Genomic DNA, 26,298 nt, shown 5'->3' on the forward strand with positions numbered 1-26,298 from the left:
CCGACTTTACTGCTGGACTTTCTCCAGCATCTTCACCCTCGAGCTTTTGAAAAAGCATTTCAGCGTACCTTTCACACATCTACCCACTGAGTTACTAATTAGTAAGGAAGGGCAGACAGGCAAGGAGCCTGGGTCTGGCTCATGGTCAGCCATCAGCAACACTCTCCCCAGTAAAGAGTTTGCTGTGACAAGAGCAACAGACACTTACATTAAAGGCATTTGATGCTGACATAATATTTTCAGTTCCACGGGGGAAAAATTGAAAGCTTACTTGGGGATGTAAATTAAATGCTAAGTAATGTTCTGAGAAAAATGTGTATTTTCCCTCTTCCTTTTGCAGAATGCCACAAAGATGTTTTTAAAAGACTGCCATTGTCACTCAGACTGCATCAAATTCGCTCCCCCATTCAAAGACAATCTAGCAACAGTATATCTAAGAATTTATGTTAAGGTGACAATGCAAAATTTGATGGAAAGGATCACAAAAATTGTTTTAAAAATGATGATGGTGGAGAGGGTATGCAGCTCAGTGGTAAAGCATGTGCTTAGTTAGCATGCAAGAGGTTCTGGGTTCAATTCCTAGTACTTCCATTAATATCCATCCATCAATCAAATAACCCCCGCCCCAAATTAAAAACCTAATAAAACTTACTTAATTTTTAAAAATGACAATGCAAGGAGATTAAGGAAAAAATTGTAGAAAATGACTTTGAATATTTTTATGAGTTTAAGAACCTTCTAAGAGACCCAATACATTAACAGGTAAAGAACACAAACCAACAAACAGCATTAACCAAGGAAGAAATATGACTAACTGATGTGGAATAATCTCCCCCCTCTCCACTGACAACAATGGGTATCATCATGTGGTCCCAACTGTCAAACTTTTCATCTTAGAACATCTGTTGTTTCTAAGCTTAAAGTCATTCCCCCTCTAGATGTCTGAGATATATATATATATTTAAATTGACTTTTCTCTATTTAAGTTGTTTTAATTTAATGGTCTTAATTCACAAATATACAGTTGGATCTTGAATAACACAGGTTTGAACTGTGTGGGTCCACTGACAGGTGGATTTTTTCCAATAAAAATAGTATGTGTATTTTCATTTTATGGATATTTAACTAAGTGCGGGTAAAAGTTTCTGTTTGATTAGAGATCAAAATATGTGGAATCAAAAGAACTAGGTTTTAGTCCTGATTCTATCCAGACTGTTTCAGCTTCCTGCCCTTGGGTGAGACATTTATCAGTTCCCTTGTTTTTGAGGCAGAAGTAGCAGTATACAGATTTTCCACTGGCTGCAGGGGTTGTAGGGGGAGTTCAGTGCTCCTAATCCTTTGTGTTGTTCAAGGGTCAACGGCACTTACATTTATAAATGTACTTGATTCATATATGTGCTGAAAGGTTAGAAAGACTAGGAGGGTAATCATTCAGAAATACAGGGTGCTGAAGAACTATTTCAGAATCTTATTTTTCTGACACATTTTCCAAACATGAAAGTAGAGATATAGACTATTAATAGTCTTCAAAACTGAAGATGACACAGTAACTGGAACTTTCCAAGGACAACAGAAACTGCCAGAATTTAATTACAATTTGAGCTCTACAAATCTCTTGGCCTCAGTCCACACTAACTTAGAAGACAGCCAACCATCTGGGGCCAAAGGCTCTTCTTAGGTGTCAGCAGTAACAGGACATTCCTGCTGGGTCATGTCTAAGCCATGCAGAGAGGATACAATTTCTAAAAGGAGGATGTGGTTAAGAAAGAAAAGAATACTTGAACAAACGAACTTTCAGTAAGGAAAAATGAAAACAACTCATCACTCCTCATCCCATCAACTAAAATGATATTTTAAAATATTACAGTAATAGTAATAACTAACATATATATGGCATTTAATATGTTGGGCATCATATGTACACACACACTATAGGTAGGGGATGGTTGATGGATGGATGGAGAGATATATATATATATATCTGAAATCGAAAAAAGCTCTAAAACTCCAATTTTTAAAAATCTAATTCATTTGGCAAAAAGCCTAAGTAGAAGACTATAATATTTATCCAATTTGCATAGCTATGACTATATTTTGCTACAGAAATAGAAATGTGCTCAATTATGGGGTGCTGCCCAGAGCCTTTCTGAGGGTATTCTTTTATATGCTATACGTGAGCCATATGACTGTTTAAAATGTGAAAAATGCCATATATCCAGAAGGAACCCTACTTCAGGATGACACCTGCACTCCAGTGTTCATAGCAGCACTATTTACAATAGCCAAGACATGGAAACAGCCTAAATGTCCATCGACAGATGACTGGATAAAGAAGAAGTGGTATATTTATACAATGAAATACTATTCAGCCATAAAAACCGACAACATAACGCCATTTGCAGCAACATGGATGCTCCTGGAGAATGTCATTCTAAGTGAAGTAAGCCAAAAAGAAAAAAAAATACAATATGAGATCACTCATATGTGGAATCTAAAAAAAAAGAACATAAATACAAAACAGAAACAGACTTATAGATATAGAATACAAACTTGTGGTTGCTGGGGGTGGGGTGGAGTGGGAAGGGATAGACTGGGGGTTCAAAATCTGTAGATACTGACAGGCATATGTAGAACAGATAAACAAGATTATACTGTATAGCACAGGGAAATATATACAAGATCTTGTGGTAGCTCACAGCGAAAAAAAAAATTTGACAATGAATAAATGTATATGTTCATGTATAACTGAAAAAGTGTGCTCTACACTGGAATTTGACACAACATTGTAAAATGACTAACTCAATAAAGTTTAAAAAAATTAAAAATAAAAAAAAGCTAAAGCTCTAAACTGTTCTTAGAAACAATGAACAGTACACATATGTAAATTTAAATAAATTTTTTAAATTGCTAAAGAAATAAAATAAAAAATAAAATGTGAAAAATGCCAAATCCCATAATACATTCATGTTAGGGATCACAGAACTATGTTCACTCATGTAATCCATGCAACATCCCACTGACATGGGTACCATTATCATCCCCACTTTACAGATAAGGAATCAAGGCACAGGTCACATACTGTAAGTAAAAGAGCTGGCATTTAAAACTAGACATTATGGCCCCAGAGGCCATGTTTTTAACCCTTACCCTTCGGTTCTAAAATGTTCTAAGTACCAGTAATTTTACCATATAGAATATTTTTGATTGGCAGGTGTGATATTATCTCCAGGAGCTGACTTCAACTTGCTCAGCAGGGAAGTATGTGTGACCCTTATTCCTACCTACCCATCTACTTAACAGGTGTGCCCACCATCTAAATTTGAAGCTCTGAGACCCTGGGTACAAGCACTCTACTAGAAGGAATGTACTTATATCAATGCATCTTCAATATAATTGGATAAAATTTTAAAATCCAACTACTACTTTTTGACTTTTTTAATTGAAGTATAGTCAATTTATAATATTGTGTCAATTTCTAATTTTTGACATTCTTTAAAGCTACACAGACTTGAACTAGGATTTAATAATGGGGATGAATTTATACAAATATATTTTCCTTTTTCTCATGTAGTTTCCCTAATCATCAACTGTATGACTTTAAGACAGGAAAAAGAATGTATGTACTTTATATATTTTTTCATTCATTTTTATTCCTATAATAGGTCTTTGAGGTAGAATGAAGTCTGTCGAATGGTCTTTTCCTAACTTTATAGATGAAGCAAATATTAAATTATACTGATTAGCCTGGTGTCATTATGGGGCCAAGACTTTAAGCTTTTGCTCCAGGGAGCACAAAAACCATAACTTGAAAGCACATAATCAAAATGTTTTTGAAGTGGAAATATGTTGGTGTCCTAGAAGCATGGCTTGGGTAATCACACAGAACGTCTCGAGTTAGAGTCTGTGTAAGACTATGACGGGGGGAGAAGGGGAGAGAGAGATTGCTGACAAAAACATAATCAAAGGGAACGTCCCCTTCAAAGACCACATTTATTGGAGAAAAAGAGGCCATCCGGGAAGTGAGAACAGAGATGAAAATCACTTGGACAATTTATTGACTGACAATACTGAAAACAAGGCTTGAAAATCTTGCCTTGCTTCTCAATGCTTAGAAGGGAGAAGAAAGTATTCAATTTAGCAAACATTTCTGATTTCCTGCTGCAGGCCAGATAATTTGCCAAGTGCCTGGGATACTTAAACAAGTTCGATCTCTGAGCTGGAAGGAAATCCTGAGCCCTGATCTCTAGCAAGTGTCCAAAACTTCCTCTCCTGGTGTACAGAGCCCTTCACGTTCTGATCTCCAGCCGTCTTTGCGGCCTCATCTGCCAGAGTAGCAAAGTTAGCTATCATCGTTTGCATTTCAGCACTTTATATCCTTATCTGCCTTAAGCAGATCTTCACGCTTCCAGGTATTTCCAGTTGTCAAGTCCAGTCGAATCCTTTCGTCCCTTATCAACTGTCTCTCATCATCAGCTTTCTTCCTCTCTCTGACATTTCCACCTTCCATTTTTTTCTGGCTCTTTCCTTTTGAGCAATAAACATGCTCACTTATTTACATACACACACACACACACACACACAAACCCTACAGACTTGTACATTGGCATTGTACAGTTCTTTGAGTTTCAGATCACTGCTTGTGTGGAAAAGGTGTTGATAGTACCTCAGGATGTTATTTGGTTAGATTCTCAATATAACATGTTATTTTATTTTAAAAATATCTTGCAAACAGCCACTGAGAACAGCCATATCAGTACAGCTGACAATATCACGTCACCCTAATCTTTGCCAAATGAACCATGGCTAAGAAGACTAAGGGCAACTGGACTGAATTCAAGGAAAGTAAACATAGTGTGTGCTGTGTTCCTCAGTGCAAAGAAATACCAAAAAGGTATCTGAAATGAAAATGTAATAGAAGGCTCATAAACCTCTAATTAGACTGTAACCTAGAATCTTCTAAGCCTGGCCTATTTAAAATAAAATCATATAAATACCTTCAGTCTATCAAATCTTGATGTTGTACAACAAATGTTAATTATTGTCTATGAGGTATTATAATATTATTGTGTGTTTTCATGTGCTAAAGGCTTCACATGCACTAGCTCATTTAATCCTCATTTTATTAGATGAGAAAGCTGAGGCTTAGAGTGGCCAGAAATATGCTCAGGGTCACTCAGCCACCACGTAGTGGTCTGTCAGCCTCCCAAACCAAACTCTTCTACAGTGAACTATAATCCCCCTCATAAAAGCTTCTTCCATTTAGCTTAGAAAATCAATTTCACTTTCTAACTCATCTTTTTCCTTTTTAACAAAAAAGTTATAATACATTTCAAAAAAATACATAATACCTAGATGACCATGTATCAGCACCCAGAAGTAAATCATTTTTACTATATTTATATCAAATTGTATAAACAAGTAAAATATAACATGTCCAATTGAATTTTAATCCCCCCCCACTACTCTGAAGCTGTCGTGAATCTTTCTAGCTCTTACACATCCTTACTGTAACATCCTTAGTAACACGTGAACCTCGCCTACTATATTGTATTTCCTTTTATCAATATGCTGTATAGTTTGTTCCATCCATAAATGATGCATCAAACATCCTTATTTTTCCCTCATCACAACTGGCACTCCTTCCACTACCTGTGTATGAATAATCCCACTTCTCTACCATTAAACTAAATTTTGGTGTCAGATCTTCAAATCTAAAGTAAGGTAATACTACCTAATTACTGCTTTAATTTGCATTTACTTGATCACTAGTGAGGTTTAACATCCTTTGTATGTCCTTAGCCGTTATTCTCACATCTCTGAAGTGCCTCTTCATAGTCTCTGATTTTTGAAATAGGCTTTTATTTTTTTCTCAATTGATTTGATACTCTGTACATTAAACCTCTGCAGTTTATAAAGGTCTGAAAATACATTCTTCCAATCTGTGGCTTGCTGTGGTTGGTTTGGTCAATGATTAATGTCCCCTCACTTCCACTGCCCTCCCCGCCACCCCCCAAAATATCCACATCCTAATCTCTGGAACCTGGGAGCAGCTTACCTGATATAGTAAAAGGCACTTTGCAAATGTGATTGAGAGTTGAGAATCTAGAGATGGGGCTATTTGTCTGGATTCTCTAGATAGGCCTAACATGGTCGCATGGGGTCCATATGAGAGGAAGGCAGGAGGGTCAGGGATAGAGGATAGCGAGCAGAACTGGAGTGATACACTTTGAAGATGAAGAGGACGACGAGCCAAGGAACGCCAGGGACCTCTAGGAGCTGGGCAAGGCAAGGAGACAGATCCTCCCCTTGTGTCTCCCAGAAGGAATGCAGTCCTGCCGGCACCTTAATTTTACCCCAGTAAGACCTATTTCAGACTTCTGACCTCCAGAATTGTAGTATCATTTCTGTTGTTTTAAACTACTACATTTGTGGTAATTTGTTTCAGAAGCAACAGGAAACTTGACACACTTGCCTTCTACCCCTCACTGACTTGTACATTCTACTCTAATATCGTTAGGATAGTCTCCGATATTTTCAAGTTTTTTTTCCTTCCAGTTTTATAGAGATATAATTGACACACACAGGACTGTATAGGTTTAAGGTGTGCAAGATGATGATCTGACCTACACACGCTGTGAAATGATTGCCACAATGAAATAAATGATTGCCACAATAAGTTTAGTGAATGCCCATCATTTCACATAGATACAAAATAAAAGAAATGGGAAAACAATGTTTCTCCTCATGAGGAGAACTCTTAGGACTTACTCTCTTAACTTTTGTACATAACATATTGCAGTGTTAATTCTGTTTATCATATTATACATTACATTCTTACTGCTTATCTTATAACTAGAAGTTTGTATCTTCTGTCTACTTCCATCCAGTTCCCCCTCCCCACACCCTCTGGTAACCACAAATCTGATCTTTTTCTGAGTTTGTTGGCTTGTTTTTAAAGTAAAGTACTTGACCTACAACACTGTGTGAGTTCCTAGTGCACAACACAGTGATTCAATATTTCTGCACATTTCAAAACAATCACCATGATAAATTGTCATGTGTCATCACACAAAGATATTTCATAAGTACTGACTAAATTCCCCACACTGTACATTTCATTCGAGTTGGTTTTTCACATTTAAGTTGCCATTAATCCATCTGGAACTTATCTTTGTGTCTGGAATAAGGCAAGATTCTAACTGTATATTTTTCCACATGAAGGGCCAACTGTCTTTCGTAACAGCCCCACCGAAATGCTGTCTGTCATCTTCCAAATTCCATTATTTACGTAGGTCAGTTCCTGTGCTCTCCCATCCTGCTGTTCTATTTGTCTCTCCCTGCACCAACGCTCACTGCCTTAATTACTACTGAGAAATAATGGAAGACAAGTGATCCTGTCTATTGTTCTTAAAAATAATCTTGGCTATTCTGAACCCCCATCTTTTCCAAATTAATTTTAGAATGAGCTTGTCATGTTTTACCACCACTACCACCCCAAAATACAAAAGATTCTGTAAGCATTTTGCCTGAAATTTTATTAATTTGGGGAAGACCACAGTATTTACAATAGAGTCTTTTCATCTATAAAAATCTCTCTCCGTCTTTTATGTCCTTAAAGAAGTTTGTACAGTTTTTCTCACAAAGGGCTTACTTGGCTTGGTAGATTTATTCCTACATTTCCTCTATTTTAACTACCGTTAATCTCGTATCCAGCAACTTTTAAAGAATTCATATGAGTCCTAATAACTTGTCAGTTGATATTCTTGACAACTTTGTTTCTTGCTTTAAACCTTTTTTGGTTTTAATCTTATTAAAGTGTCTAAGACTCCAAATTAATGCTGAATAGAAATGGTGATGGTTGAGAACTTTGTCTTCTGCTTGAATTTAAAAGGAAATGCTTCAGATGTCTCACTTGGAAGTATGATGTTTACCGCAGCTTTCTGTTGGCCTTCGTGTTCAAAATGTACACCGGAGTCTCTACTATTAACTACACATGAGTTCAGCTGAAAATTTAATAGCAACCGAACTCTTCTACACTTTATAAAGTCATTTGTTCCTTTCATCTGTGGCTGGATTTAGAGCCTTCTATTTATAGCTTACCCCTTACTCATTACTCTTGCACAGAATGAATTACTGCCTTGCCAATTCTTATTTTACCTTTTAAGATCACTTATGTCATCACAGTCATAAATTTCATGTGAACTTTTCCTTCAACCTCTTGTTATAATGTTATTTTTGCTTTGCCTGCTTATAGCTGCCAGGATTGGATTATACTTCAAAGGAGGCCAACTTCCATGCCAAGCCACCATGGAGACACTGAGGACGGAACGAGCAGACTGCTGCTCCCACGGAAATGGAACAGAAGCAGGTTACCCCAAAAACTACTAGACCAATGCTTTAAACATTTACTTAGGTTCCCCACCCACCTCTAGCCCCTTACCAACAGTTTTGGGGACTGTTATAATGGCATAACCTTACTAAAGCTAATATACCATCTTATTCCCTCAGACCATGTGAGTCTTAAGTTTGGATATATTGTTTTTCATGTCCAATTAGAAACATGCCCAGGATACTAGAGGCTGTCAAAGATTTAAAAATACCTGTTCTAGCAGTTGCTTTACAGATGAGTTAACTGAGGTCAAAATAAATTAAGTGATTTGTACAAGGTCACCCTAGTGAAAAGCAGAACTATAACGTATGCTCACAGCTCCTTTCACTATAAAATGACTGCAAATTATGCATCCATGGACCTCTAGAATGAAACACATGTCTGCACAAATAAAAATCAGCCTGGAGCAAACTGTCATTTGCAAGACTCACTGATTTTTTTTTAACATTTTTTTTATTGAGTTATAGTCATTTTACAATGTTGTGTCAAATTCAAGACTCACTGATCTTGTATGAAGATGGAGTCTTAGGGCTCCTCAGTATTATACCATGACGACACTTTAGCACTAAGTCACAGGGTGTCTAGGAATGCCAACTATGGGTAACACCCTCATAATTCTGCAGTTTTAACTAATAAAAGCAAAACTGAAAAAAATAATGAAATTTTGCCATTTGCAACAACAGGAATGGACTTGGAGGGCACTATGCTAAGTGAAATAGGTCAGACAGAAAAAGACAAATACTGTATGATACCACTTATATGTGGAATCTAAAAAATATAACAAAGTAGTTACTATAACAACAACAACAAAAGCAGACTCACAGATTCCAAGAACAAACCAGTAGTTACCAGTAGGGAGAGAGGAGGGCAGAGGGGCAAGATAGGGGTGGGGAATTAAGAGGTATAAACTACTATGTATAAAATAAATAAGCTACAAGGATATACTGTACAACACAGAGAATATAGCCAATACTTTATAATCACTATAAATGAAGCATAACCTTTAAAAATTGTGAATCACTATATTGTACACCTGTAATTCATATACTATTGTACAGCTATTATACTTCAATAAAAGAAAAAGAATCCAAATAATAATAAGAGCAAAATAAAAAAATCAGCTCATATATATATGTAAAGTCAATTCAACTGGATGTCACATTTCCCAGAATGAATCCAGAATCACACTGCATAGGCAACAGTATTAACCAATTTACAGAAAAAGGCCTACCAATCCCTAAGTAAGAGCACAGTTGTGGAAGGAGTCAGAGAAGCAGGTGATGTACACTGTGTCTAGAATTTTCCATAGAAAGAAGACACAGAATCTGGAAAATGCAGCCACGAGGGGCCCTGGAGAAACGGGAGGGGCCCCTTTTGTGGGGAATGTTAATAGGGAAGCTACTCTCCAGACAACCACCATTTACCCAAATCTTAAGCTCAACAAGTAACATTCTGGTAACTAATTCAGTTTCCTAGGTTCTTCCAGAGAGGCACAAAAATGCCCAGGACAGAATTCCCAAGGATTCTAGTCACCAGAATCCACCCACTACAAATCACTAGGTTGGCCCTCTGTCTTACCTATCAGTCTCCTAGGTCTGATCAACTCAGGGCCATCAGGATGAAGTACAGTTGACATCACCAAGGACACAGTACCTGTTGAGGCTGCTTCCTGGTCAACCTGCAGGTCTTTGCTGGGATGCCCAACCTCATCTCATATTCCCTTCCATTTCAACACCAAACCTACTGCCTAAACGTGTCTTCAACAAAGACCTTTCAAAAATTTAAAACATACCTGGGAAACGCATTAAGAAAACTAACATGCTCTTTAATCAATTCTTGGAGTGAAAAGGCCGTAGCTCTCAAGTCCCTCCCAAGAGGCACCTTCACCTACACTGCCTGGATCCCACAGGACCAAACCAGGGACATGCAACTGCACGTTATATCTTGTGTAAAGATGTTTCTTTTCTCTCTATATATTTTCACTTCTAATTTTAATTACTCATTTCTGACTTTATGAATGTAAGAAAATTTTACAAAGAAAAATAGTAATACCACCAATTTGGATCATCTAAGTATATATCTGCTGGTTTTACCACTACAGTTTGCTAAGAAAATTCCTTTTTCAGTAAACGCAGACTACTTTCCAATGCCTTTTTCAGCCTTATCAATACCTGGAGAGACTGACCAGAATACATTCTATTTTTGTGGGGGTGGGGGATCAATTAAGTTTATTTACTTATTTTTAGAGGTGGTACTGGGGGACTGAACCCAGGATCTCATGCATGCTAAGCATGCACTCTACCACCTGAGCTATACCCTCCCCTACTATTTTGTTTTTAACCAGTTTTCCTCCAATAGACAGGAAGCATCAGTAGCCATTTAGTCTTTCCAAGCTGGTGTCTAAAGGCCACTGAGACACAACCAGGATGCTATTTTTATTCTTGCTCCTCAGCCAAGACTCTATTCTTAGCCTGATACCAAGAATACTCTCTCCAGGAATGCCTTGTGAAATAAGACCACGTTGCTGAGGCTGGGATCAAAGATCCCGAGTATGATCATCAGCTCTGGTTGAAAGGTCTGAGTCCCTCCTACCACTATGTAGGGCCTCTAGTCATCATCGTGTAAATCTCAGCTTTGACCAGATGCTCCTAGGGAATTATCATAACTAGGCATCTTGAAAATATTCCAGATCCCCACGACTTCCTCTGCGTAAACACCAGTAACCAAGAGCCCAGAGTGAATGTCCCAGAGTAGCTATCCTGTTTTTCTCACATTTAAAATTCTGAGTAAATATGACAGAAAGGAGAAACTACTTACTCTATATAAATGTAGCCGTCTCAGGTGACCCAGACAATTCTACACACCAGGCAGGAAAGCCCTAGTTCCCCCAAGACAAGGTTTGAAATGAAACCAGTGGTGGTCCACGCCTTAAAGTAACATTGTAAGCCTACATAGCAGACAAGTTGTCATTTGACTTCTCTAATAGAATAAGAAAATGATCAGGTTATTATTTCTTTTAAGCAGCTATAACACTTACAACCACGATACTAATAGCTAATACTGAGCGCTCACCATGTGCTAAGCATTTTACAAGCACCATCACATTTAGTGTCCCAGTAGCCTTACGAAGTACTACCACAGATGAGAAAACTAAGTAACTTTGCCAATGTCATCCAGACTGGTTAAAGTATTAATTTAAGCTCAGGCCTCAATTGCTCTAGTTCCTAAATTTTGCATTCTGCTAAAAAAAGAAAAAGAAAAAGAAAAAGAAAAAAAGAAAGGAAGAAAGGAAGAAAGAAAGATACCAATCTCACACTTTGGCTGGATTTCATGAGTGAATCTCAATTTTACAATCTACAAGTCACTCACTAAGATTTTTATATTTTCCCTTGTATTATTTCTTCCAACTTCACATTATCATTCATGGTAATTAAACTGGACAAGAAAAAGTCTTATAAATATGCATTCAGTAAGGAACTTACATAGTCAATAGGCTTGAGGGATTTGACTCTGGATGTTGGGCAGCCACAGGAAGTAAGGTCAGCATAGAGGCCTTCTTCTAACACACACTCGTTATTGGAAACGTCCTCTTGGTAATACAGGAGCCAGCTGAGAAAGCAAGCAGTGAAACATTCAAACTCCATCAGCTGGCAGTTTGACTCATCATCATGCAGTGGGAACCAGAATGAGGAGTAGGACATAAAAGTCCTGGTGCTTACCACGTGCCAGACTATTGTCTCACTATGCACTCAATAATTCTGTGAGGTAGAAACATGCCCTTATCTTTACAGTCAACACAACTGAGGTTATATGATTTGCCCAAGACTCCCCCAACTATTAAATGACAGAGCTGAGATTTGAAGTAACGCATCCGCTGTAAGCTAAAGACATTAGCTTCATTCAGTGCTTTCAAGCACAAAAAACCTGGAATCAAATTATAGTGATTATTAAGTACTTGGACAGATGAGAAGTTCTTTTTGAGAAAAATAAAAATTTGTATTCTTATTTAATGAGCTTGCTTTCAGTCTAGGGTGAGTTATAAGCCAGAGTCCTAACAATTCACACAACAGTATTTAAGAATATGTCACCTGCACAGCTGATAGCTAGTGGAGATTTTTCAAAAGAAATGAACCCTTTAGAATATTCCATAGCAAATTATCTTCAACACAGCAGCCATCAAAAGCTTGGTTAAGACATGCTCTTTTGGAAAGAAGGAGCCCAAGGGAGAAATTAATTGGCTGTTACTTTTTTAGCTTCCGTGTGTTTAAGTTCTAGCCCTATACTTTAAGATCACCAGAACTATACTCTAGCTAGACGACACTAACTTTTGATAACCACAGAAATGCTGTGTGACTTAATTTACTGCCATGTCTTCTATGTAATAAGCATTTTATAGCCAATATTTATCAAAGGTTTTCAGTATTTTGGGCATGGAGCTAAGCCCCTCTGTGCATTAATTTTTCAGTCCTTGTAAGAATCCTCTGAGGTAGGTACTGTTATTATCCCACATTTACAGAGGAGGAAACTGAGGTTCAGATGGTCCAAAGTGCTTAATGTTACAGAATGAGGACGTGGTGTACCGGGCTCAAATCCAGATCTCTAAAGCACTACAGGCACTTAATCACCATGGTTCTTGTATTCTTTTATTAAAGCCATAGTTTAATAAACTACACATAAATATAAATAAAATATATAAAATGTACATTTTGTACGTAGTTGGCCCTCTGTATGCACAAATGTCTCTTCTGTAGATACGGAGGCCTGACTGTACTAAGCCACTTTATATAAGTGACCTGAGCACCCATGGATTTAGGTATATGTGGGGACTCCAGAACCAATCCCTGCACATACCTAGGGACTTCTCTCCCCCCCATAAATACACACGTGTGTGTGTGTTGGGGGGGGTGTAAAATATATACACTATATATAGAAAGTATATATATTATATATATTTATAAATAAAATAAATATTTCCTACATGAAGCAACATATATGACTAATTTGTCCTAGACTTCAGTGTCAGGAAAAAATATTCCCCTCCAGAAAAACTTCAGTGCTCCCTCTCATCAGAAAATTAAAATATATCTTTCAAAATGTTTTTTTTTTTTAATCTTAGAGGAGAAGAAACTCAGAGCCAAATACTAGTAACAAAATTATTTCAGGTCTTTGGTGTATACATAATATTTCTCACTAGAGTTGCAGATAATCTATTTAACTAACCGTGTCCTACTTTACATGTTTTACTACTGTAAAACGTTCATATTCTTCTTGGAAGTAACTATAAATACAGTAACTGATACGAAGGGGTTCAAAGTAGTGAGAGCTAAGGAAAGCAGAGAAGGAAAAGACTGCTTGATTTAGGGTTAATCAAGAAGGTTAACAGAGGGAATGAGGATGGACTAAATCTTAAAAATACGTATTTGGATTAATATTAAGCAGGGTTCACAAACTTACATACCTGTGGGAGGTCTGGCAGATAAAAATGAGCAGTGTTACTGTACGCTGGGGAGCACACATGCCTCTCTACTCAATACCAAAGATGAATGTTTCCCCAGTTTTCAAACCTTCTAATTTTTAAAGAGAAGGTAAAAATCAGGTTCTTCTGAAAAATATCCTAAACTTAAGTATTGATACAAAAACTTTAAACATAGTGTGTAGGCCAAACAAGTAACATGTGCTGGCGAGATTCACCTGAAACCCACAAACTTTGAGACAGAGTGGGGGGACGGCAAACCACAGCTTGTGGGCCAAATCCTCCCCATTGCCAGTTTTTGAACAGCTCACAAGCTGACTGGTTTTGCATTTTTAAATGATTTAAAAAATTAAAAGAAAACTGTGATATGTGACTATTAAATCCAATTCAAATTTCAACATCCACAAACGGAGCTTCGCTGGAACACAGCCATGCTCATTCATGTGTGTATCGCCCACAGCCGCTCTGGTGCTGAAGTGACGGTGCTGAGTAGCTGGCACGGAGCCTGTGTGGCCCCAAGGCTGAAAATACTTACTACCTGGCCCTTTATAGAGTCAGTCTGCTGACCCCCAGTAAAGAGGATAAGGCATGAAACACAGAGCTGAGTAAATGCCCAGTGAGGAGAGGATGGGGTACAGTACAAAGACAGACTGGAGCATGGACATGGAAAATGAGATTCGGCGATGACAAATCCTGGAAAGGAAAAAAGAGTTTGAACTTGATCTGATTGGTAATGAGAGCATGACCTTGGGATTTAAAGAAGAGTAGTAGAAAACATTAAACTGGATTTTGGGACAGATAACTGGGCTCCGATTGGTTTGTGACAAACACTGGAAATAAGAGGACATCAGGGTAGGACTAATTAGGAGACTGAAATTCCTCAAGTGGAAAGTAGGATCCTTGTCTCTACTGGTTCAAGAGAGAAAGGAGGAGAATCAATGAACCCAAGATATCTTGGGAAAGAGACTCTGATGAGTTATTAGGTGGATATCTGCTATACAGAGATGCCACTGAAGATACATACACTTAAAAATGGCTAAAAAGGTAAATTTCATGTTATACATATTGTACCACAATAAAAATGATAGAATATATTAGAACATAAATTGAAAAACACACAGTCTCATATACCCACGTGAGAAAGGTCCAGTATGCTGCTGCAGTTGGAAGAACACAGAATTTAAAACAAACACACACTAAACAGCCAACATAATCCTGGGTCTGACACTTGGTGTGGGATCTTGGGAAACCTTAACTCTGAAGCAGGGATCCTAATCTGTGAAATGGGGGCAACAAATAATTTAAACAAACAAAAACTTTTTTTTAAATTTAGGAGTAATATGTATTATCTGGACAAAAATGCTAATTTTATAGCATTCTATTACACTATACAGTAAACACACAATGAAACATTCAAAATAGTTAGGAAATAATCTAAGATAACAGTGAGACAAAAAAATCACCAAAACGCTCCCAAAGTTGGCCAGTCAGCATCCTGTTTCTCTGCAGTGCACAATGGCTCATGACACAAGATGGGCAAAGGTAATATAGGCTAATTAGCTTCTGACTACTGGTTAAAATTTTTTTGATTTCACTGTGTATGCAAAAAATAAAAGTCAAATCTCCATAAATTTAACAGAAATTTAGTTATTAAACAACAGTGGAAATCATTCAATAAAGCACACTTACCAACCCCGAAGAACTTTAAAAGAACATGGCCAGAATGATGACGTCAAATCCAAAATCTCTTTTGTGAAATCTACACATTCACCTTGGAACCCTGGTTTACTGAATGCTTTGAGCTACAAGAGCAACAACACAGCAATTACACAGAGAACAGTTTGACATCATCACAAAAGCAAATGAAAACCTTTCGTTTCATGTACTTACAAAAATTCAGCAAAACACTACACTCGTGTTTTACTTATTAACAATGAATCCATGTTCAGGATGATTCTCCTTAAACTCACTCTTTTTTTCCTTAAGCGTTTTCCAGAAATGTCAAGATTTATTTACCATTTCCACCCACCCCTTGCATCAGGGTCTGGGCGCAGAGGCCCAGGAAACAATTCTACCCACAGGAGTAAGCCAGAATCCCTCCTCCACTAAAATGCGGTCCCCGCCCATTGTATCAGACAATTACTAGCCCCTGCGGTGAGACTGCATGTCTAAAGTAAGAAGCAACTTAGTGCTAAACATGAAGGCTGCTGGGACTGGTGTGGGGTCTGGTGACCACTCCTCTTCCCTCCCCAAGTCTTCCTAATCCACAGTTCATCAAAGGGAGACGGAGAAAGGACAGGCGATGCCCATAAATGAGCCTGAGATGGCCTGCGAGACCCCAGGAGCAGATGGCAGAGAAGATAATAATGATGAGATTAGTGGAAGATTTACGGGGAAGAAAGGAAGATGTCTGTGTCATGCATTCCAGCCCACAGGCTTCAGTTTACTGATAGGAATACCTTGAACGCACAGCTTACAGCTTTATATAACTACCTTTCTACTTCAGTTATTTTTGTCAAGGAAAATTCATGAAATCTCAACAGTTCCCTTTGGACCAGAGATAGAATCATCTGCAGCGCTCGTGGCCCTGGATCTCTAATAGGCAAGAAAAAATTAATGAGCCCTATAAATGTTTCATAATACACTGGAGCCTTGAAATAACATGGCCCACAGATCCACCCGACTCCGACAGGCCTGCACTGTAGCTAAGAATGCATCACAATGACCATCTGCAGCGCCGCCCTCTCTCCCGCCAGCGCTGTCATCGAGAACAAGGCTTCTTTCAGCAGCTGATGTCCACTTCCTGCATCTTCCCAAGGGTCCTCTCAGAGATGGACGGTCTCTGAGTTCTGAGGAATTATTTCTTGGCTATCTCACTCTGCTCTGACTTTGCTTCTTGGCCTGATATCAAAGAGAACCCAAAACCATGAAGCTGAGAGAACCACTTCCCCCGACCACCGGGGCTTGCACAGTATGATTTCTTACTGTGAAACGAGGCTGCACTTGGAGCATTAAAACACCAAGGGGCTCCTTGCCTTATGGAGGTGTGATCCATCAAGTTCCTATCGTGGTCCTTTGGTGGATGCAGGAGAAAGCGAGAAAAAGCAAGTCCAAAACAATAAAGACTTCTGGAACAACTCCCTGAACAATTCTTTGTGTCCAGGCAAACGGCCCTAAATTCCTTCATAACAGCATATATTTTGGTTAGTGGCTTTTCAGAGTATGTTTTTTAACTTAAAGGCTTGTAAAACATGGGAGGCTAAAAAGTGAATCACATTTAACTTCCAAAAGTGTGGCATAATTGCTCCTACAGCCAAATATTATCTTTATTCACTACAAGAATCAGAAAAGCCACTGGAGAACAGAAATCACAGCTGCCTTGTTCACTGTGTGTTTTCCCAGTTTGTTGAATTAATTATATTCATATTGCTGAGCTTAAGATTTATACTTCAATATTTCACCGTGAAGCCATGAAATGTCAAATCCTGGACAGCTGACAGTGCAAGTTCAGCATATTTCTGATGGTATCTGTACCAGCCACCTCTACTTTTTAGTCTCAGTCTTCATACTCAGAAGCATTAATTAAAATTCACACATAGGTACTCACTCTGCCATCAAGTCTTGTTCTGATTCAATGAGTTAAAACGTTCTTTACCCATACTAAAAAAAATGAGCTTAATACAGATCTAAGTTTATTTTTACCCCCAAAATGAGATATGGTATATGGTTCACCCAAGACTTGTCCAGCCCCAGAAAAGTAACACCTCATTTTGACAGCCTTACAAATGCCTGAGAATAGAAATTCTCATAACAATGTTCTGAGGAGGGATCCCTACAGAAACCAACTCTGTGCTTTCTAATTATAATCATTCATCTGTGGTTTCCATACTTGGTGAAATTAAGTGACAGTGCCTTGGTGAAAATAAGTCCCGTGAAAAGCTAGCAAGATAAACTCGCCATTTTGGTTTCCCTTCCAGATTAGTGCAGAATAAATGTACAAAACAACTCAGATAGGTTGCTTAGAACGCAGATGAATAGTCAGATGAACAAGAAATTAGTTTACTTTGAACCACACCCATCCCCCCGAGCCACGGGAGCATGGCTCAAGCACTCCCCGCCTCCTACATGGAACTGTATGGAAGCAAGGAAAAACAAAAAAAGGCAGTGTATCACTGGTTTGCAAGGTGCCTTTTCACAAATATATCTTCTGTGTTCTTTAGAACTACGCTTTGAAGCAGAAATCATCATCCGTTTATGATGATAATTTCACAGAAAACCTTTTTCTTTTCTTTTTCTGCTATGTACTTTTCACTTATAATATACACAAACACATGCAATCTTCTCTGACAAACCAGAGACTCAAGAGCTGAATTACTGACCCAATAAAAGAAGTTGTGTTCACTTAATTTATTCCACAATATCAAAATAATTTTTAATGTAATTTTATTTACTCCAGTGCTAAAATAATTTCTATGAGAAACATTCTACCTTGTCTAAATGAGACTTTCTGTAGCCCTTTGGACTTCCTTCACACAAACATACTGATTGTTCAACAAAGAACAGTCTTGTTTTCACTCTTGTATTACATCACACTGCCCCATAGTGTTATGTACTTTTCACATCAATTACTTACTCTACAGTGATTTTACTTCCCTGTTTACCCATAGAAGCCTTTCTTTACTTAGATAAGTAAGTACTACTGCATGAGTATTTCTGGCCTCTTGAGTCTAAAAATGATCTGGTTATCATACCGCAAAGAAATGTTTTCCCCTGCTGCTCTTGAATCTTACTGATACTTGACTAAAACTATTGTTTTCTTATCCCCCAGACATATAACAGTAACCACAAGTGTTAAAGACCCTGTGATCTTCCTAAGATTCAATTTGGCCAAACTATCCAATACAAGAAAATATTCAGTTGCTTTTTCTCAGCTAGAATCATGTATGAAATGGAACAGAGGCTCAGCAGGTAAAGAAATCCAAACTTCTAATTGTATCTGCAAGGGGACTCAAAAAGATTCTAAGAAAGTAAAGTCCTCTGCTGGGTCAAAGTGGGGAACTGGTTACAACTTCTAGACAGTGGCTGCCCGACTATAACCTCTCTGGAAACAAAACTCACTTTTCTAAGATTTAATCTAGTGAGATTTCTGATATTCAGGACTTGCTAAGAGCAGGAGATGAAGACACTATGAAATAATCCACATTGTTTTATTTGAGGAAAAGTAAAAGCAGAAAGAAAGGGCCATTTGCTAACTGTGAAAAACTCTATAATGATCTTGTCATTGTATCAAATATTCTGAGTTGGCAATTAGACTTGGTGACTGATCTTCAGCCACAGGAAAAAAAACAATCTTCTCAATAAAAGGTGGCATTCTGTGTCCCAAATAAGACACATGTATCATCATAATACGCTTACACATCAGCAATAATATTTTTACTAGCATAACTCTCAGGCTATATATTTATCTCTACACACAAATATTTTCTGGCCTTTTCCCTTCTCAGGTTGCTTGAGGTTCCCTTTCAAATCACCAGCATAAAAGAAAATTCTCTCTTCTGACGTGAACATGCGAGGTGACTTCCTCCTTATTCCCCAGGCAGGGAGAATAGCCACCCCATCTGAACACAGCCTCTGACTTGTCAACCTGTCACGACTACTCCTGAAGGAGAAAATACTTTCTGGTTACTGAATGCACCAGACTGTCAGCCAAGATCCATCTGTTCTTATTTGGGTAAGTGAAAACAAACAAAACGTTCAGAAAATTTGGCCTAATGTGAAATACTAAGAGCTCTGGTACTGGGTAAACTAAGGAGGCTCTGTCTGCATGTTACCAGACATCCAGCCATCACACGCTTGTCAGAGACCTTCATCTCCCACGGCAATGGCAGAGCCCAAATCAGAAAAATGAAACAGGGCCAATGTCACCGGGCGTTTGCTGCTGCTTCCTTTCTCTTCAAGTTGGACTGGAAATACTATAAAGAAAACGCTCTGAGTAATCTGCCCCAAACAAGGAAGTTCGCAAAAAAGGACAGGGATGGGGGTGGAGGTGGGGCAGAGCTCAAAAGAATGTGACTTTTTATTTGCACTTGAAACTCAGAAAATGTGCAGTTTGGAATTACCCCTGTTCATTTCTTTATCTAATTCATGTTATGTTGATGCATGTGGGGAAAAAAAAAGTGCTTTGAAAAGCCCACAGCTGGAGTTTTCTAAGATTCAAAATAAAGATCTGGCAGGAAATGTCTTCAGAACAGCAACTGAGTTATATTCAGCGAGGAAATGTTCCCAAGAGGCCTGAGCTAATCAGAAAATAATAAAACCTGAAAGCACTGCGAATGGAAACATGGTTAAACTAAGCTAGTTTAAAATATATAAACACTGACCTGAACATGAAAAACATACACACTCAGAGAAAAAGATTCAGCATTACGTAAAACCAGCAAATGTCAAATATTTAAAATTAATCACCATATTAGGCTTTTTGAAGACATTTTTCTGAATTTGTTACTTAAAATGAGACAGAAGGAAGAAGCACTGTCTCTCATCCCCTCTTTCTCCTATGTTCCTATCACTGTTCATAACACAATATGTCTTTCTTTGATATAAAATCTTGGCATTAGATACTGAAAAAATGCCTATTTTGCTATTTCTAGCTGTATAAAATGACACTTAAATTCTAAACCTCATTTTTTTAATTAATAAATGGGATAAATCCTGACCTCACAGAGTTATTAGAAGCACTAAATAAGCACAATTTCTAGCCTTCAATGGATAGTAAATAAACATTAAGCTCCAGGGTATTGCCCAATCCTTCAAACCATTAACACACTACAAATAAAGAAGCAGGGTTGCAGTTTTATCAGTGCTTTTCAGAAATACATGACTTGGGTTACTAGAAATACATCCACACAACAAGCATGCTGTTCCTCCACGCTAAGTCTGCACCTCCACAGACAACAGAACATCCTGTGCTGAGTTAGAGGGGGACACTCGAGAGAAGACGGGCAACGGGAAAGAGAGTGACAGAGGATCCAGAGGAGCCCAAAGTGGTCAGAGCTGAAGCTCTCTTAGGAGAAAACAAAAGGACTGTGACAAATCCAGGCCAGGGAGACCAGTACCAAAGACAGCAGGCCCTTCTGTGCTTCCGGGCTCCTAGTACCACATAAACCGCCCTGCCACACAGACACATAAATGTCATCTGAGGGAAAGAGACAGGCTTGAGAGAGAGGGCATCAGTGCTTCTAGTAAGCGATTTAACAATTTTAAGTTCAGAATATTTTTAAACATACCAAATGTAGAGGCTCATTTATCCCAAGCGGTTCCTGAAACATATTAAAACATTTAAAAAATTACAATCATATAATCTTAGTTGTCATTTTGAAAGTACTGAAAACATCCTTTGAAAAGTAAAAAAGAATAAATGGTCTGAGCAATTTACTAGATTCCTTGAACTGGTTAGATTTGGGACTGTCAAATAACATACTGAATTATCTTACAATAATTTTAGTGTTTATTACTAATTCACTTTGAGTACTATTATAGTTAGAAGTAAACATGCCCCAAGGTCCATCAGAAAGACAGAGTCTGATCTTCCCACCGTTCCCTTCCCCCACTATCCCGTGGGCACCCTTACTGTCCTGCAGTGCTGGTTAACATCCTCACTGGCCACACTCTCATAACTTCAGGACTTTGCATGATTCCCTTTTTGTGGGACCGCCTTTTCTGCCCCACTTCCCCACCGGTAAAAATTGTTTTTATCCCCTAAGACATCACTCAGTGCATCCTCTTCCTGAGGCGCAGCATGGTCCCCAACTCCCCACGCTCTCTGTTCCCCCATCCCCTGCTCCCCCAGCACAGCCCACACACTCTATTTCTCATGAGTCACAATATAAGTAACTACGCACATGTCTAGAGGCTGAGACCCATCAGGGCGGTGTTACTCATCTTTTGTCTCATGATCAGTCCTGTCTGACCTATCAGAGGCACTAAATGAATGCCGCTGAATGAAGGAGCTGATCAAATGACAGCCCCTAATCATCGAGGCACTAATACCAACTACTAGCTCTCTGTGAGTCTATAACGTTCATATGCTATTTCATTTTCTCTATAGGTACACACAACATAATCGAACAGCTCCCCTTTGGAAAAGCTGGCCCACACGTTCAGCTGCACGCCTGCACACGTCACTGGCGCTGGCTATGTTTGCATTTGACTCACCAGCTGGACAGGTCTTATTGACATGACTGTATTATTTGATCCTCCCCAGTCAAAAAAGCACTTGTATTTTCCTTTCTCTAAAATGTACTGTTCTCCACAGAAGAACTTCTGCTGGTAGGCAACCCATCTAGCAGGGACAAAAGGAAAAAGAACAGAGGTGACATAGAATCAAGCAGCCAGTACTTTTAAAACCCAAAGAATCTCTCCAGGTTCTCAGAATAGGAGACAACTTACACGCCACTTTTAACGTGAATGGATCTTGTTTCACTGCCAAAGCCAATTTCTTCTAAGTCAGAAACTTCCTGATTCGTAATGTCAATAAACTTCCCACTCTCTAGATCAGATTCAAACAGTGTGATAGAAGATTCTATGAAATTCTAAAAAGAGGAAAGAAAGTTCAGGAGAACACAGGCATTCTGCTTTATGGACTGCTGTGTCAGCACTTTTCACATACTTGTGGGATAATTTTCACACAAATAACTCCAGCAAGAATTTTAAATGGCACTGGAAACAGTTTTAATAGTCACTACTCTTAAATAGTTTAAAGAAAAAAAAAGTCTAAATTGAATCAGGAAAACATAACATTTTTATAAAACAGTTAGTAAATTGCTGGGACTTACAGACTATCATATGAAACACTAACTGTAAAGGAAACTGAAGTCTCACTTGTGCCCAAAGAGCAAAAGCCACATGAAACAAAAAGTAAATATACAATGTATGGCGGGTACCATGGGAGAGCATTTTATGAGCTTAAATGTGACAGAAAAAAAAACTTGCTTGACAAAAATTGTTTATTAAAAATTAAGGACAACATATTTATATAGTCAGAAAACACACACAAGACAAAAATAACAGAAAACTTCTAAGACCCAACTTGATAATCAGCAAGACACAGATAATTCACAAAAAAAGATTAACTTAAAAACAAATGTCTAATTTCACTAGTAAAAATATAGAAATTCAAATTAAAACAGATATAATTTCACTTTTTAATTTAAGAGAGATCTAAAACCCAGTTTTATCATGGAACGTTGCTGGTAGAAGTAAAAATTTTACAGCTATTTTAGAAAATAATTTAGAAATATATTTAGAAGACTGAAACTGTTTATATTCTTTGAGCCTGAAATTCCTTTTTTCTTAGGAAAAGTTTCCTAAAACTAAATGATGGACAACTTATACGCAAAGACGCATTATTTATCGTAGTGACATGCTGTCAACGGTGTAAGTGTCCAAAAGATTTATAAACATAACAACTTTATGCATCTACCACTTGATGAAATAAATACAATTAAGAAGAGTTGTTAACAAGCTAACAGCTAAAAACCCATCCTGTACTTCACACTGGTCAGGAGTTTTACACGCATTATTTCCAAAAGAGTCACCACATGTGATTTTATTGCGATCGTTCCCATTTTACAGTAACAAAATTGAGTAATTCATCTGGTACAACACAGCTGAGTAGCAGAGACTGCATCTAAATCTATTTGCCTAGTCTGAACTGTTAATCACTGTCAGATATAAATGGAAGGATGAAGGAGTGGGACAAAAACTCAAACTTATAAACTTGGTAAGACTACAAGCTCTCAAAAAAAACCCCAACTTTTCATAAAAAAATAGACTGGAAGGGAAAAAAAAGACCACGAGTGGTTATCTTTGGGTCCAGGGAAGTTGGACAATTTTACTCTACTTTTTTTTCAAAATATTATAATATGTATATTTTTAATTGGAAAATATAGAATACATTAAAAAAAAGAAACAATTCCATTCATTCCACTACTACTTCACTGTTTATAAATCAAGACTTAGACCTATGAAGAAATGTTATCAGCTTCTGTACATCTCAAACACTATCAAATTTCTCAGGATTATTATATAAACATACTCTAAGATTTCTAGGATAAACATACATTTTACATGAACAAGCAAAACAGTGTCCAATAAAAACAAAGCATCAATGAGGAGAGAAAGAAAATACATTTTAAAAAAAGGTCTCTTGCACTCACTACTTACTTGTCAACTTTCAAGGACTGAAAAACTGCTGACACAGGTGGGTTAAATTTCATTTGAGACTTTAGAATAAAAGATAAATGCTTTTCACCTAAAATTTTTATTACAAAATTATTCCTAACCCATATCTGTGTTTTCAACTCCTCCCTGAGATTAAACCTTTGGAACCAGAGAACACCTGTCACGTTCATTACTTTCACATGGTTCTTAAAAAAAAGGGGGGGGGGCTGAGCGGCTTTATGTTCATCACTCTCACCATCCTTCCTTATATGTCTGTCTCAGTACAGCTACAGATACAGATCTGCCATTTTCTCGATACAAATCTGGAATACACATATATTAAACCAAGGCTTTAACAGCCTGTAAGAGATTTGCCTCAAGGTCCCCTGGACAAGCCTCCCAAATTAAATTTTACAGCCAGATGCCACATCAGCAAACCGGGCTACACTGACAACATAAACTTCCGTCACTTGAGGAACATGAAAATGCCTCCGTTTCTTGCAACCTGAAAGTGCATAACCAGCTCCAGGTGGCTGTGAGGGTACAATGTGGTGATGACAACCCAAGGGGCTCCTTCTGGGTCCTGGTCAGGAACTGGTTTCAGTAGCCACAGAGTCAGACGCCAACTGCAGTGGGTGGGGCTTGAGCCACACTCACAAATGGACCTCTCTGGCCCCCCTCTGGCGACTGCAGTGCTCCATGCCTGCTTTTACTTCCTCGGCCCCTACCACTGTGCTCTGCTCCCTGTTAGGGTTGTAGGAATGAGGGAGCAGGGACAAGCTGACATATACCATGGGTCACTGTGTCATGCTGGAGTAAAATGGGACAAGGGTAGAAAATGATAAATACAGACAGGTGCACATGGGCTGTGGCTGAGCCCTTTCATTGAGAAATCACTTGTGTCATGATGTGACGTACTTTACTTGAGCAATGCTCTGCACAAATCCCACTGTGTGGGCTGTGGGAGAGTGGCAGCAGCCAGGAGGGTGAGCTGGGCAACGGGCTGGAGGCACAGGCCATTTGGCAATGATACAGCCAGGAGCTGAGCAGAGAAGGTGGGGTCCGCTGTCACAGGACCCAGTGCCAAGGACAAGTGCTGGCAGCATATAAGTTCACAAATAAATTCACTCACATGCTTGAGTTTGTGTCCTTCCTACCCTGACGACCATTCCCAGACACATGGCCAAGGGCCACAGGAGTCTCCTAGGTGATGCCTTTCTCTTTTTCTATCTTCTGCTTTTGTTTATTTGTGGCTTTTCTTGTCTTGTAGCTTCTGCCTTCCATCTTTTTCTAAGTACCTTTCTGAGCCAGTCTCCTGATTTTTGACACTCTGTGTTTTTCAGTCAAACTGAACATATATTTAGTATCTGATGTAGTTGACTAGTTGCCATCCATATGGTACCCTTGCTGGGCAGAGCTCTAACTCTAAGCCAAACCCAATCACCTGGGGCTAACTCTCCAAGGGTCACGTGTACAAAGTATGGTATAAAATGCGCAAGAAAACACAAAAACCAGAACTCCTAACTGGCTTGTTCATGAAGTGATCATCACAGGCACTCTCAGAGTCACGCCCAGGGTAAGCCCTGTTCAGTTACTGGGTTACCGTCAGTCCAACCATAAGCACAATTAAATAACTTTGAAAATCACACAGATTTAAGTGGAGCTCTGTTGCTCCAGAAGAATGAATAATGAAGGAACTTCCAATCTACATTCCATTTGAAATTTTTACAGCACTTAAATCCAATGAAAAATCTCGACAGTCTAATATAATAGCCTCATGTACTGTCCTCCCCACTGTTAGAGAAAACTAATGAGCCGTTGCTTCAGGACCAAAAATCAGTCTGCAGGATCAGTAATTTGATTGTTTTTAAATTCCATAAAATCCCTCAGCTCACCGGGCCCTGGCACTCTTTCACACAAACCCCCGGGGTGGGCAACGTAACAGGAGACACCAGTGGAGATCTGCTGAATCCATTAATTGAGGAGACACAGTGATGTCTGCTGCATACCACCTGGCCTCAGAGATCTGCAAAAAGGCCCCAAGTCTGAAAATCATAACAAAAGCAAATCCAAAAGTTCAGATACTATAAAACTGAGGAAAAACAAGCATACCAAGAAAGTTTCATCGAGGAAGCCAAGGAATAAAAATTCCTACTTTCATCCCTGGAGTCTAAATACTGCTGTATTCCTTCTGGTCCTTTTCTTTTTACAAAAT

The 26,298-nt window shown here is 38.5% G+C and overlaps 1 protein-coding gene and 1 long non-coding RNA gene across 2 annotated transcripts in view; one reads left to right on the forward strand and one right to left on the reverse strand.

The window, feature by feature from the left end:
- LOC140698054 (uncharacterized) overlaps window positions 1–6,623 on the forward strand; it is an 18,607-nt gene extending 11,984 nt beyond the window's left edge. The window contains exon 5 of the long non-coding RNA XR_012075459.1: window positions 341–6,623. This is a non-coding gene — a long non-coding RNA (uncharacterized lncRNA). The remainder of the gene's footprint in view (window positions 1–340) is intronic.
- Window positions 1–26,298, reverse strand: part of CRYBG3 (crystallin beta-gamma domain containing 3) — a 103,181-nt gene that overhangs the window by 13,664 nt on the left and 63,219 nt on the right. The window contains exons 13-17 of the mRNA XM_031672287.2: window positions 22,311–22,453; window positions 22,077–22,203; window positions 21,149–21,181; window positions 15,552–15,664; window positions 11,872–11,998 (exon numbers count right to left, since the gene is read on the reverse strand). Of these exons, the coding sequence (XP_031528147.1) occupies window positions 11,872–11,998; window positions 15,552–15,664; window positions 21,149–21,181; window positions 22,077–22,203; window positions 22,311–22,453 (543 nt within the window). The remainder of the gene's footprint in view (window positions 1–11,871; window positions 11,999–15,551; window positions 15,665–21,148; window positions 21,182–22,076; window positions 22,204–22,310; window positions 22,454–26,298) is intronic.

This window comes from Vicugna pacos, chromosome 1 (assembly GCF_048564905.1).
Source record: "Vicugna pacos chromosome 1, VicPac4, whole genome shotgun sequence".
NCBI lineage: Eukaryota > Metazoa > Chordata > Mammalia > Artiodactyla > Camelidae > Vicugna > Vicugna pacos.